The 12,818-nt window shown below is 44.1% G+C and overlaps 1 protein-coding gene across 9 annotated transcripts in view; it reads right to left on the reverse strand.

Annotated features, from left to right (window-relative positions):
* Nucleotides 1-12,353, reverse strand: part of TMEM229B (transmembrane protein 229B) — a 33,180-nt gene extending 20,827 nt beyond the window's left edge. For 4 of the 9 annotated variants that reach the window (XR_005952363.1, XR_005952362.1, XR_005952361.1 and 1 more), the window contains exon 1: nt 12,178-12,353. Coding sequence is in view for 1 of the 9 variants with exons in the window: in XM_041400424.1 (XP_041256358.1) it covers nt 12,178-12,187 (10 nt within the window). In the remaining 8 variants the exon portion in view is untranslated. Of the gene's footprint in view, nt 1-1,557; nt 1,728-10,372; nt 10,475-11,514; nt 11,541-12,177 lie in introns of those variants that run through there. The other 5 variants (XM_041400446.1, XM_041400476.1, XM_041400465.1 and 2 more) reach the window with 4 other exon arrangements.
* Nucleotides 12,354-12,818: the final 465 nt, after the last annotated feature.

Consider the following 12,818-nt stretch of genomic DNA (forward strand, 5'->3'; position numbering starts at 1 on the left):
ATCTGTCTGCATCTCCAACAGACAGCATCCTGAACTGCCTGAGTGGATGGAACCTACAGGAGGCATTGGAGGAATGAATAATTCAGAGTCTTGTTCTGCTGCCAATGGATCTATGTTTTCTTGTGCCCATACGGCGCTTGGTTTTTGTTTTAACAGTAATAGGAGACTTCTGCGCTACACTCAATGGTTCTTGAGGATGGCAAGAAGCAGCATTTGCTCTGCTCACAGCAATAGTGCCACACACCAGAGCACTTGTCAGACACAGCTTTCTTCAGAAACACTCACGGCTGCATTCACTGACATAACAGCTGGACTCATACAAAGCTCATTCCATCACCAGCTGCCTTCTCAGGAAGCTGCTGACACTTGCTTTGTTATCAAATTGCAGCACTACAACACTGGACTTTGCCACTCAAAAGACGACACTTGGTGACCAACTGAAGCCCTGTAATCAGCTACACAATGGGCAGCACAATCACAGCTGGAGCTCTAGGCAGGAGCTGACCCTGCTTATCCACACTGCTAGCACTACCACAATTAAGTCTACTGCTTTCCTTCAGCAGCTGACTGGGTCTGTTCCCCAGACTCAGAGAGGACCAGGGGGTCTGTCAGTAAGAATAGCGGAGTGGGACAACAGAATAGCCCAACACAGATCCTGGGCACTACAACTAGGAGAAGTAATGAAACACCTGAGACAGGACAGACTGAGGGACGACCATGCTTACATGTAGCTGAAGTTTATACATGTAGCATGCACATATTCAAAGTGAGTTTCCAGCTAGAAATAAAGTACTGTGCACAACCTACCCAGGAAAGATGATCCACAATAGGCAAAAGAATATTGTAGCCTGAACCATGCCACATACTGGAGACACAAAGAGCCTGTCAAAAATGCTGCAGGGTCTGGAAATTGTTCTGGTCCCACAACATCCACCCCACTAACCAGAATCAATATAAACTTTTGCTCTGGGATATAAATCACCCTTTCAAACTGATAGCACTTTACATGCACTACATGGATGTGTAACTGATTGCCACAGCATACAGGAGAGTGGCAAGATGAGGCTGAGGAGATTAGTAGAGTAACACATTGGTGAATCAGGTGCAGAGTCTGCAGTGTTTGCTAGGGCCAGGAATAGATTCCTCATCATCCAACTCACACCTGTGCTTTCACAGGAGAGAGCAACCCTCTGTTCTTTACCTACTGCTCTGGTTTAGCTTAGAGATACTGCTCCACTGTCCTGATTGTTTTAACTGCCTAAGGCTATCAGAGTGAGGTTTTAGAGACAATAATACTGAAAAGTTTGGCTGTATAAATTACAAGCAATCAGAATGATGTGACTCACAGCAGACAGAAATCAAGGGTGATGTGTGCAAAAGGCAATCTTACACCTCCAGAAAACAACTTGAGGTTTAAACCGATAGAAATAACTTAGCACTCTACATATTTAAATTTCAAAGGTCCCATCTACAATGCAGTCACCTCTGTACTCAGACAACTGCTCTGTTTTTCTGGTCTACAAGTGCATCCCACCAGTGTGAGCCTCTAGACCTTACCTTTTCCGGGGAGGGATCCTGGAGCTCTCCCACTCTTTGGCCAGTTCCTAATTCACAACATCCGCAGGTAGACTAGGCTGCCTCCAGCACGTCCAAGGGGTTTCAGATGCCAGTTGTTTTAAGCCCAGGTGTGTATGACCAACAGTTAATACAGCAACCAGACAGCCTTCCTAAACCAAAGAAGTACATTTTAATCTTAATACAGCAAAATGCAAGAGAGATTTTAAACACAGAACAAGCTATGTGTATGGATAGCTTAGCTCCAGTACACTGGGCCCTGGAAGACCTGACTTCTTCAGAGCCCCCACACAGCACCTGTACCTGCCGCTTGTCCAGGGCGGCACCCTGACAGCTGCCTCTCCTTGGGTGAGGCTCAGCCTTTCTGCTCTCCACTGTCCTTCTGGATCTCAGCCACAGTAAACACACAGAGCAACTTCACTGGAGTCAGTGACCAAAGGTTCACTGCTACCATCTCAGCCAAGGTCTCAGTTAACCCTTGGAGGGTCTGCCAGAAATTGCTTTACTTCTATTTTCCCCATCAATGTATCGATTTTTTAAGTAAGCTTCACTGCTGACACTTTTTCCCATCCTATCTCTCCTAATATTGCCTCCTTATCTTCCCCAATCTCCTCTCATCCTCACTTCTCCAATCATCACACTTTTCTTCTCTCTTCCCCATTCCAGGACAGAGCGTGGCCTTCATGTAAGCAGGCCCTTCCCAGTGCCACCCACCCAGCACCCCAACCTGTTCCTGGAGGCACTGGCACTGTCCTCTCTGCTCCAGTGATCTGACTGCCTTTCACCTCATCAGGCAGCACAGCTGCATGATCCAAGCAAGTGGAATCCATGAGCTGGGGCTCTCCTTCTCTTCAAGTGTTGACATTTGGGATGCCACATTCCTGATTTTCACAGAAGTCATGCCTCAAAGTGACAGCTTCAACACACAAGTATCCAACACCTTATTTACATCGGCCTCACAGACCTTACAACCCAAGGGCTTGTCTATACATAGCATTTTCTGGATTAATTGCATATGAAGAAGTTAAAGCAAGGACGTTTATGTGTCAGACTGTGTAACAAATGAGTTCTTCATGTTATCCTAATGAATCTCAGCATTTTTGAGCACCAAAATCCAAGAGGAATTCAAGAGACATGTTTTCCTTAATAAACAAAGCAAAACAAACCTACACTGTTTTTATTTAGATGACACTGAACTACAAAACCACTCCAGTTAAAAATGCAGAATAACTAACCCTCCTCAAAAAAAATTGTTCCCAATGAGATTATTGGAGCAATGAATAGCATAAATCCACTAATTAAATCAATGTAATATGGTTATTATTGAGACACATCTAGGACCTTCTGCCTATGCACTGAAGCTTGCATCTACTTTGGAGTCTCTCTTATCATGAGAAATAGTTGCTATTTTACCAGCTACATATTTGTATATCAGACTGGGAAAGAACTTGTTTGTTGTCTAGCTTTGGTATAAATTGTTGCCACATCAACGTTCCTAAAAATTATTTGCACGTAATCCATTTTCCTTATATGCTTTTTGCCACAGTTGGATATTTGCCACAGATTTCTACTGAACTATTTATCAGACATATGCAAACAAAACTTCAAAAGGCATTTCCCTAGAATCACAAAAACAATAAGAATGCTTTTTACATAATCAGATGTACTTGTCTATAATTTGATATGTAAAAGACTGAGGAAAAAAATCATACAAAATAAGCAACAGCAACACACTTCCAACTCCTTAAATACAGCAACACGAACATTACAAAAGGCTCCAAGCCAACCTAACTTTAGAACAACACAGTCCTGCTCAGTCCATCCCTTTCCCTGGCACCAGCGCTCAGGCCACCCATGGGGCTTCACCTGGAGCCAGACCAAGGAACTCATCAGCCCTCTGAATGCTACCCCATGCTACCCTAAAGCCTGCTAGTTTTCAGCTGTATCATCATCTCTCAGATTTGGCTCACAGCACATAGCCCAGCAGGAAGAAGTTCCCTTTTCACAAAATATTGCATCATTTTGAACTCAGAGTGCTGGAGAAACCATACCATTGGTTACAAATGTGTCTACACTTGAAAGAAAACACTCATTGAAGAAAATCTTCATTTGTAAAGACTATGTCATAATACACGTGAGCAAAGCAGTAGAGCTGAAGATAAAGATTTGACCTTAAGGCTCCCATGATTAAACTGTTCAGAAAAGATTTGTTTTTTGTTTGGTATATAAATGAACTTTCTGTGTCAAAATTCTAATGATTCAAAATGTATAGTGTTTGTAGTAAGGGAAAATCAAACAAAAAACCAGTTAGAATAGCGTGAACAGCTACTTGCGTATACAAAAATAGTTAAAAACTAAAATCGCAGACTTCCCAAAACAGCACTTCCTGCTCTGACACAAACATTCCTGGTGTCGGCAGGCTGGAGACTACACATGAGCATAATCTAGCAGTACTGCTCATCAAATGAGAATACAAAAAAAAGAAACAAATATAAACAAAAACAAACCAAAAAAAAAATGAAGCAAATTTCTAACTGAAAAGTGGTTAATTGACCGTTCCTTCAACTGTCTCTTTTAGTATTTACATCCCTTCATTATTTCTACAGTTCTCTACAAACAGAGCTTTTGCAACTAACTGGTGGCAAGTTGTGCAACAGAAAAATCAAGTCACAACATTGCTCTGTGACTTATCTGGGATTCTCCTGGGAAGAAAGTGCCAGATTTGGAAACAGAAAGTGAGTCTGTGTCTTCTCAGAAACTCCCTCTGTTTTGGCAGGACTTACACAGAGGATGATGCAGATTTCCCTTTTAACTGAAGTCCCACCATGTCTCTTGATGAGGACTTCTGAACCTCTTCCTACACTGGACTGAAATACTGCAGAGAGACACGTAGGACACAGTCCCACATCTCCTGAAATGCAAATGCCTTTTGTTCCTTTTGGAACAAAAGAAGAAAAAAAAAAAAAAAAAAATAAAAATCAACTCTGTAAAGCAACAACTTGCACTTACCCAAGGAAAACAAGTGATTTCAAGGTTATGGGCATCCTTTCCCAGTTATATCTAGGAGGATGCCCTATCTCTACTGAAAATTCCTCTCAAAGCCCTGAGAAGCACATTAGACCTCTGGAATTTCAAATCTCTTCTAAAAGCCATGCCACCACCCAACAGCTGAAGAGGCTTGGCCAGATGCCTGCATCCCCACACAACTACAGTCTCTGCAAATGCTTCTGTGTCTATTTATTGCCAAAGTCAAAAATGCATTTAAATAACTTCCAAGAGTCTTTATTTTTTGCCATTGTTATCTTGCAATATCTTTGAAAAATAAATTAAACTCAGGTTTCGAACAAACACACAACTGAATTCCCTCATGCTGTCTTCCTTTATTAGACTATCACTTTTTCCTCTGTGTACACTCATCCCTTCTTATGTTCCTTCCATTCTGCTTCTGCAATGAAAATGGATTTACATTCATATTTTCATGAATTACCATGGCTCTCAATATTTTTGGGCCAAGAGGCCACTGCGAGTGTTTTGATACTTCTCACAGCTTGCCATGTATTCCTGTAATCTATCTTTTAACATAAATCTCTCACCCATTTTCTTAATTTTCACAGTTCCAAGGATGAGCTCTGACCTACTTGTTGTAAGCTGTTGAACTATCAAACAGTCACAGACCCATTGCAGGGAATGGTTATTTACTCATATATGCTCACATACCATTCATTAGCTTTGAGAGCTCATCTAACTTTGTTATAGTTGTTTTCAGGTTTGGTGAATGCTTTTCTCTAAAACTGAGGTCAAATCTGACCTCACAATATGGCAGATTAAGCAAGAGAGGAGTTAAAAAGGAGCAACTCTTACAAAACTCCACCTACACTTTCTTTATGAAGAAGTACAGCACCCATGTTTTATCATGAAAGCACACTCACTGGCGTTTTGGTAATTGAAGGCAGGGTACTGTTGCCTGGCAACTTATCTGATTACCATTTTTTCAAGTATCACATGCACACTTAGATATGTTGCATAATAATGTCTCACTTTTATGCAGCCTAACCCAATGGGGATAAAAAGAGGGGGATGGGGGCAGGAAAGCTACAAAAATTCATGTCTTTCTTTTCTGGAACAAAAGTACAAGACAGTAGCTCAAAACCAGGTTGAAACATTAGTATTCCTGAATTTTATTCCTGCTTTTCCTGGCTTGCTGAATGTGCTTATACAAGCACTTTATCTACTTGTCTGCAAAATGACACTAATAATACCAGCCTCACAGAGACACGCTGAAAATTCATTAAGAACTGAGAGATTTTCAAATGAAAGATGCAGTGGAAGTGCTGGTGTTTGTACTTACAGCTTTTTAGTACTCCAAACATTGCTAAGCCATGGTCCTTAAGCATAGCAAATGTTCATCATTGTCATGACATTGTCCAGTCCTTGTTTCTCAAACTAAGGAAACAACATTTCTCGCACCAGAATGGGACACTTTACCATCTTCTATGTCTGATATGTAGCTGGGGAAAAAAAAAAAATAGAACAAAAAACCTACTCCCACTGCCCCACACACAGGGCAGCATACCCCAGCTTGGAGTAACTATCTAAGAGAAGGACATGCATTCTAGAAGTTGACCTTTTGCACATCCACAATTTATAAGGCAACACAATACAACATAATGAATTGCCCTCTTTCTATATGCACCTTAGTACTCCACTGCACAGGAAATGTCTTAGCTGCCCAGGGCACTCCTAATACCATGCTAACCTCTGTCAGCTCAAGTGCCTGAGGCTGATGGTTTGGAAAGTCTCTCATCTCCATGGTAAAGTATTACGCAGCAAAGAAAAACTGAAAGCAACAGCAGCCAAGCTCAATATTGCTAAGGAATCATTACGTTACCTTCAAAGCAGCTTTTCTCTCCGTAGTAAGACATTCAAGCATTTTTATAAACCGTGCCCTACATCCTGAAACTCATGTACAAGTCCACTTCCAATTAAAAGCCTAATTGTGAGGTATGCCTTGGAAAGAACTGCTGGATCAAAATAAACCAAATCACATGGTATCCACCATACCACTAGGGGAAACTATACACATCTTAAAAACAACAGAAATTACAAAAATAAATAACTCTTCTTCTAGAACTCAGCAGAAGCATCCTTACCATAAGCCTCTGCTGACACAAAATACAAAGAAAACACGTGGCTCAAAGAGTCCCATGGGTTAAGCAAGTCTGGCTTTGCTAGGTCAGTTAGCAGGAGAGGAAACAGCCAAACCCACTGCTATCATCAGGAATACTCTGCCGCATGCAGAGAGGAATGACTACCTAGAGCTCTGCATAGACATAAGCCCCAGCCAAGATTTCTCAGTCCAGATTAGGCTGGTGGAGCCAAATGATTTGGATCATGATCTGTGCATGCATTCTGGATGAAAGAAATAAAAACAAAACAGACTCCCCATCCCCAGAAGACACTTGGCAGTACACACAACACTATGCTAGAGCTACCCATACTAAAGACAGTGCTCCCCCTTTCAGAAGTACTTCATCATGCTCCCAGCAGAATCATGAAAACAGGACAGAGAGGTGCTCCACAGAAGTTCTTCATATAGGCTACGTCCAATAAATGGCACACCTGAGAGCAAAGATCCAGCAAGGAAGAAGTCAAACAGCAGCTTCACCACGCTATGCTATCAACACTCACCTAGTGACTACTAATGCTTGTATCTTATGCAATGAAAGCAAGACAGCATTTGTGGTAGGGAAGATTCCCTCAGTCATTTAATCCAGCTTTGACAGAAGCATGTGAGGGCGGGGGAGTTTCAAAATAAGGTTGTGGTGAACTCTAGTGCACTGAAACCAACAAAAATCCAGAACAAAAGAAAGGGTAATATAAAACACTTCCCTATTCTATGCAATGATTAGACACCTCTGACCTAGTAACTGATAGGTATGCTCATTCAGATATGCCTACAAACATCTCTAAAGCAGTCTAGCTTTTATTTCACCTCTGAGGACATGTTAACAAGCAGTATGCACCTGCAAAGCCTTTTACACTCATTTTAGCTGGACTGTAAGGTGCATATAAGCTCTGGCTCACAGCAGACATTATTGGGTGTATCATTTACAGCCAGGAATGTAGTGCTCTGACTAACCAGAAAGAGAGCGTTGTTCTGAATTGGCACAGATGTTGGTATCTGCTCCTGCAGAGCCAAAGCCTTTGCTCAGTCTGGCTTTCTTTCAAGACTTCTTGTGGTTGCCTGCACAGCCACCTTACCAAGGAACTCGGGAACCATCTGGATACTCCTGCCCCACATATCATAGCAGAAATGTGAGAAGCAGACCAGTTCATTTCTGACGAACACAGCTAACCAGCCCTCTGCTCCCTCACCCAAACTGTACTGAGCTGCAGAGCTAAAGCAAGCAGCATGGTCAGGTGAGAAAGCCACCAGAGAATACTGAAACATATACAGGAAGCAGATCTGAGAAGGGATCATTTACAGATCTTACCAAGCAAGCCAAAAGCAGGTAATACCTTTTATGTTGGAAAACGTTAGCTAACTAGACAATCAAGCTTCTTTCAAAAGAAGTAAGGAAATATACCATACTTTACTTTTTACATCAAGCAAATTTTGTTTTGAAACAGACCTCCCACTTGTGTTGTTCAATTTCATTTCTTTCACTCCAGAAACAACCCAGGAACACCACTGGCCACTGCCTCATCTGCAGTGACACAGGAACATGCAGGACAGAAGACACCACATATAAGTTTGCTCAGGTGCCACTTCCCCATCTGCAGGGCATGGCCCTGGCACCTGAATGCTTAACAAGGTACTGCAACTGCTATGGAGGTAGGAAGTGCTTCCCACAAAAGGATGGTGAGGAGTGGGAATAAAGGCTTTTCCTACCTCCTGCTGGCAAACAATTTCTTTAAGTAATTGACCCATTTTCTAGAGAGTAATTAGCCCTAAGGAATGAAGCACTGCTGCCCTTTAATTAGCCATGTTGTTACCTCTCCTCTTACCATATAATAGCAGGCTGTCTGAGACTGGAAAAAAGAAACAAAACAACACAAAAACTTAATTTAATTTTCTTAAACATGGTATTTGTTGAAGGCAATCCAGAAACAAAGAATCCTAAGGTACAATTTGCAACAATAAAATTTTCCATTGCTTCTATGACTTCATCATCAGAACAAGGTCTCCTCCACACCACCACTCTTTAAGCCTCCCCAATATATTTTTTCATTTTTAAAAGGTTTTTCATTATGCTTTCCAATCATCTTCCATGAGGAAAAACTTCTTTCTTTTGTCAGACTGCTTAACAGAAAGGACTCTTTTGCCTAAAACCTAGTCAAATCTCCTGCAGATAATTTTATTAAAATTCCATGTCGTTTCTTGCAACACAGCTTAACAACTTGGATAAGGACAGATGTTCTTTAGTCTAAGGAGACTAGATGTGCATACCATGAACAAGGAGCATAAGAAAGCACACCACAGCCAGTGAGGCAACTCCAAAACTTGCAAAGGACTCTTCAAACAAGTCTCACAGAAATTATGCTTAGTGACCAATCCCATGCTGCAGAAAAAGGAGAAACCTACAAAGCCTGGCCCCAGACTCTGCGATAAGTACAATTCTGAGGATACAAACAAGACTTGCCATCAAAGCATGTGATGATAGCAAAAAGTTGGGGGTTCCCCCCTCCTCTCTCCCCACCCCCCACAGGAAGAGTGCACAGTCTCCTCTCCCTCACTCCCCCTCCACAACTTCTTCCTGGCATGATCAGTCCCCAACTGCATTTCATTTCTAACACTCTGGAGAGTAAAACTTAAATTCAAGTAAAACTTGGAGGTAAAACTTAAATTCATCTCACTAATCATGCCACGAGAAGAAACACCCCTCCTGGACACAATGCAGTGCCTGCCAGCAGCCCTGAAACACCTGATCCAAGGACAGTTACTGTCTTAACCAAGCGGACAGGTATTAAAAGCACATTTACAATGCCAGAAAACAACTCTTCCCCACACATTTCTTACGTGTGGGAATAAGCAGATCCACAAATTACAAGGCCAAAGGGATCCCTACATCTTCACTCCTTAGAACATCTCCAAGATGCTGAATAAAGTATAGATTGTAAAAAGATATCTGTCGAGTTCGATATGCTGTCGAGTTCATCACCTTATCCAAAAACCTCCTCCTGCCTTATACTTTAATCTAGAAACATGCGTCTCCCTTCAAGGTTAAATCTGCCTTTCACTGTTTGGCACCACATAACATTATGACATTGTCAGCAAAACTGCAGTCTACCAGGTACCATTTCCATATGGATGCAGAGATCTAGGTTACTCTCAACCTGCACACCTGTGCTATCCATACCTCTTGGTATAGACCCCTTTAGCACTTCTGTAAACTACCATGGGATCTTGCCATAAGAATTCCAAGGTTTGAACTCTCCAAGGAAGCAGCTTGTTTTCTGCCTCCACCATCAGCCTTCAGTAGAGTGGGCACAGCAATACTGACCAAGGCTACAGACATGCTGCCAGAGCCTCAGCCAGAAGTTATACAGTAACAAGCAGTAACTGCCTCAACTTCTGCTTGCCCCTCCATTTCCTTTCCACCAGACTATACTACATGCTTTTTCAAGATTCCTGTGATCAAAGGATCTCAGAATGTTTCACTTTGAATCAGCCTCTTCTAGCACTTTTGCTGAGCTTTGTTTGGAAAGCTGCTATAGCTACAAGTTAAACCAAACGATTTGGACTTAAGTCTTGTTTCAATTTAACAACGACCTGTGAAATGCCATTTTCCCTTACCTCAGTTTCCTCTTCTACAAACGGAGACACCCATGTTCTTCAGTGACGGCCTCAACAGAGAAGTACGAAATTTTCAGATATCCACACCAAGAGCATATATTCCTCAGGGAGAAAATATCTACTTTCAGCTTTAGTGAAAAATCTTAACTTATCCACAGTAGCAAGCTGCTGTTACCTAACACGGGAAAACTGACATTTCTTCATGGAAGTCATACCTTCTCACTGGGACAAGGTGCTGGGATTCAAGAAGGACCTTCAGGATGTGTCATGGACACATGAGTATCTTACAGATTTCCTACACAATTTTCCTCAGTGCTGGCTTATTGAAATGGATTCCATGTCAATAAGTCTTTCTTTTCTGTTTCCTAATAACTTATAGTAATTTTTGTTTTAATTACTTCCTATTTACCACCAAACAGTAGCTAGCCCCATCTCTAACTGATATTGTACATATATTAATGTATTTGTACCCCTGGAAAACACAGAATGAAGCTCTTTGGGCAATCTGTTCTTGCAAATCCCCAATGCACACAGCTCTGATAGTCACAGAGATGTTACCACCTTGCCTGTGATAAAAAAAAGGCTCCTGCAGGGACTGCTTTTTTTTTTTTTCCTCAGAAATAAAGAGAAAACAGGAAAAATCTGTCAAATAAACAATGTCAGAGAATAATACAAAATATTTCACATAACAGAGTTTTTCCTGCATCTGCTGTGTAATTATGAGGCTTAACAAGTTTGTACATTCCAAGTAGTTCTGGACCAGCAATATGAAATGATCTCTAGGAAATCCCAGTGTAACGGTCCAGCTTAAGATGAACAGGACAGGGCAGCCTCCCCAGCATCCCTGCTCCTAAGCATCCTAGAAACAATTTACAAAACCCTAGAGTAAATGAGTGAATGGGAAACAGAAGGAATCAGATTTTCCATTTTGCAAAAATTCAGCTATTCTGAATATTTTTCCATACCAAAAATGGAACAAGAGCAAACATCTTGAGACTAATTTTTTTTTTTTTTAATAGAAAAGAAAAAAACTCTCATTTTCAGCTGACTGTAGTATCTGTATCCCTGGCCTCTGGCTTTACACACAGGAGTAATTCACAAGGTTGCAGAAAAGTCACTGAAGGACCAGAGCCAGTTCCCACCTCCCAGTTCAGCTCTGCAAACGCTAGGCTCATTCAGAGCTATTTCCCCTTGCCTGGAATAAAGTTTTACAGAAATCAGTGCAAAAAGATGTTTCGAGACATTTCTCTCCTCGTGGGGAAGAAAAAAAAAAAAAAAAAAAAAAAGGCACTGTCCAGTGAAAAGCAGCTCCGATTTCAACAACCCTTCCACCCTGCTTTCCCTGAGCCCCGAAAACTTCTCAGCCGGGGTCGGGAGCTCCCGAGCAAAGCCCCCTCGACACGCACCGCGCTGCCGCCCCGAGGAGCTGCGGAGGGCGGCGGGGCCCGGCCTGCGGGGGCTGCGCCGCTCCCCGGGAGGGGGCGACACACCGGTGCCCGGTGTCCCCGCGGGGCCCGCCGCTGGCGGGGAAGCTCTCGCTCGGCCTCCCGCCTTTGTCTCGCTCCGGCCGGCACCCGCCCGGCAGGGGCGGCACGGCCCTCCCGCCGCCAGAAAGCGAAACCAACGGCGCCGGGCGCCATCCCCGCCCTCCGCCCCGGGCAGCGCATCCCCCGCGCCGCTCGGCTGCGGGGAGGCCGCCGCGGGCCGCGCGCACGCCCGTCGGGGCGGCCGTGAGGGCAGCGGCCGCGGGCAGCTCCCGGTAGCGCCGCTCGGCCCCCCCGCCCGGCCGCGGCTCGTGTCCTCACCGGTGTCCATGGGTGCCCCGCGGCCGGCGGGAGGTGAAGTGTGCCAGTGACACTCGCCCGTAGTATGGATGCGGTTTCAATCTGCACATGCTCGCTCCCGACAGCCAGCCTGCCCCGCCACCTTCCCTTAACTCTTTCCGCACTGCCTCGCACTGCCTCCCCCGCCCCGCAGCGCCGGCCCCCGTCCTCCTGCCGGCTTGCCGCCGCTTCCCTCGGCCCGCAGTGGGGGGGGCTGCCCCAGCGAGCCCTCCCGCGGCCATCGCGGGGCACAGAGCCTAAAGACGGCTGGCGAGCCCCAAGGGAGGGACCTGCGTCCCCTGGAGAAGCGGACCCTGCCGGTGCGGGCCGGTGTGTGCTCAGGTGAGCGTCGGGAACACCCCGCCCTACCCAAACGCCTGGAAGTGTTGGCTTCAGCCGGGAGCACGATGTGCCACAGGGCGCCTTGGCTGGTGAGCCAGCAGTACGAGTCTTTCATATTTACTCCTCCAAAGAAATCCGTAACAAAAACAAATAAACACACACACCCCATCGGCTGAGGGATGTAACCCCCATGCGCCTGTTGTTGGATCTGGATGCTGACAGGACATCCCTGCAGTGCAGGAAATCAAACACAGCTATCAAAGGAAGTATTTGTCTGCAGC

The sequence above is a fragment of the Onychostruthus taczanowskii genome, unplaced genomic scaffold, assembly GCF_017590055.1.
Source record: "Onychostruthus taczanowskii isolate IOZ18803 unplaced genomic scaffold, ASM1759005v1 scaffold1, whole genome shotgun sequence".
Lineage (NCBI taxonomy): Eukaryota > Metazoa > Chordata > Aves > Passeriformes > Passeridae > Onychostruthus > Onychostruthus taczanowskii.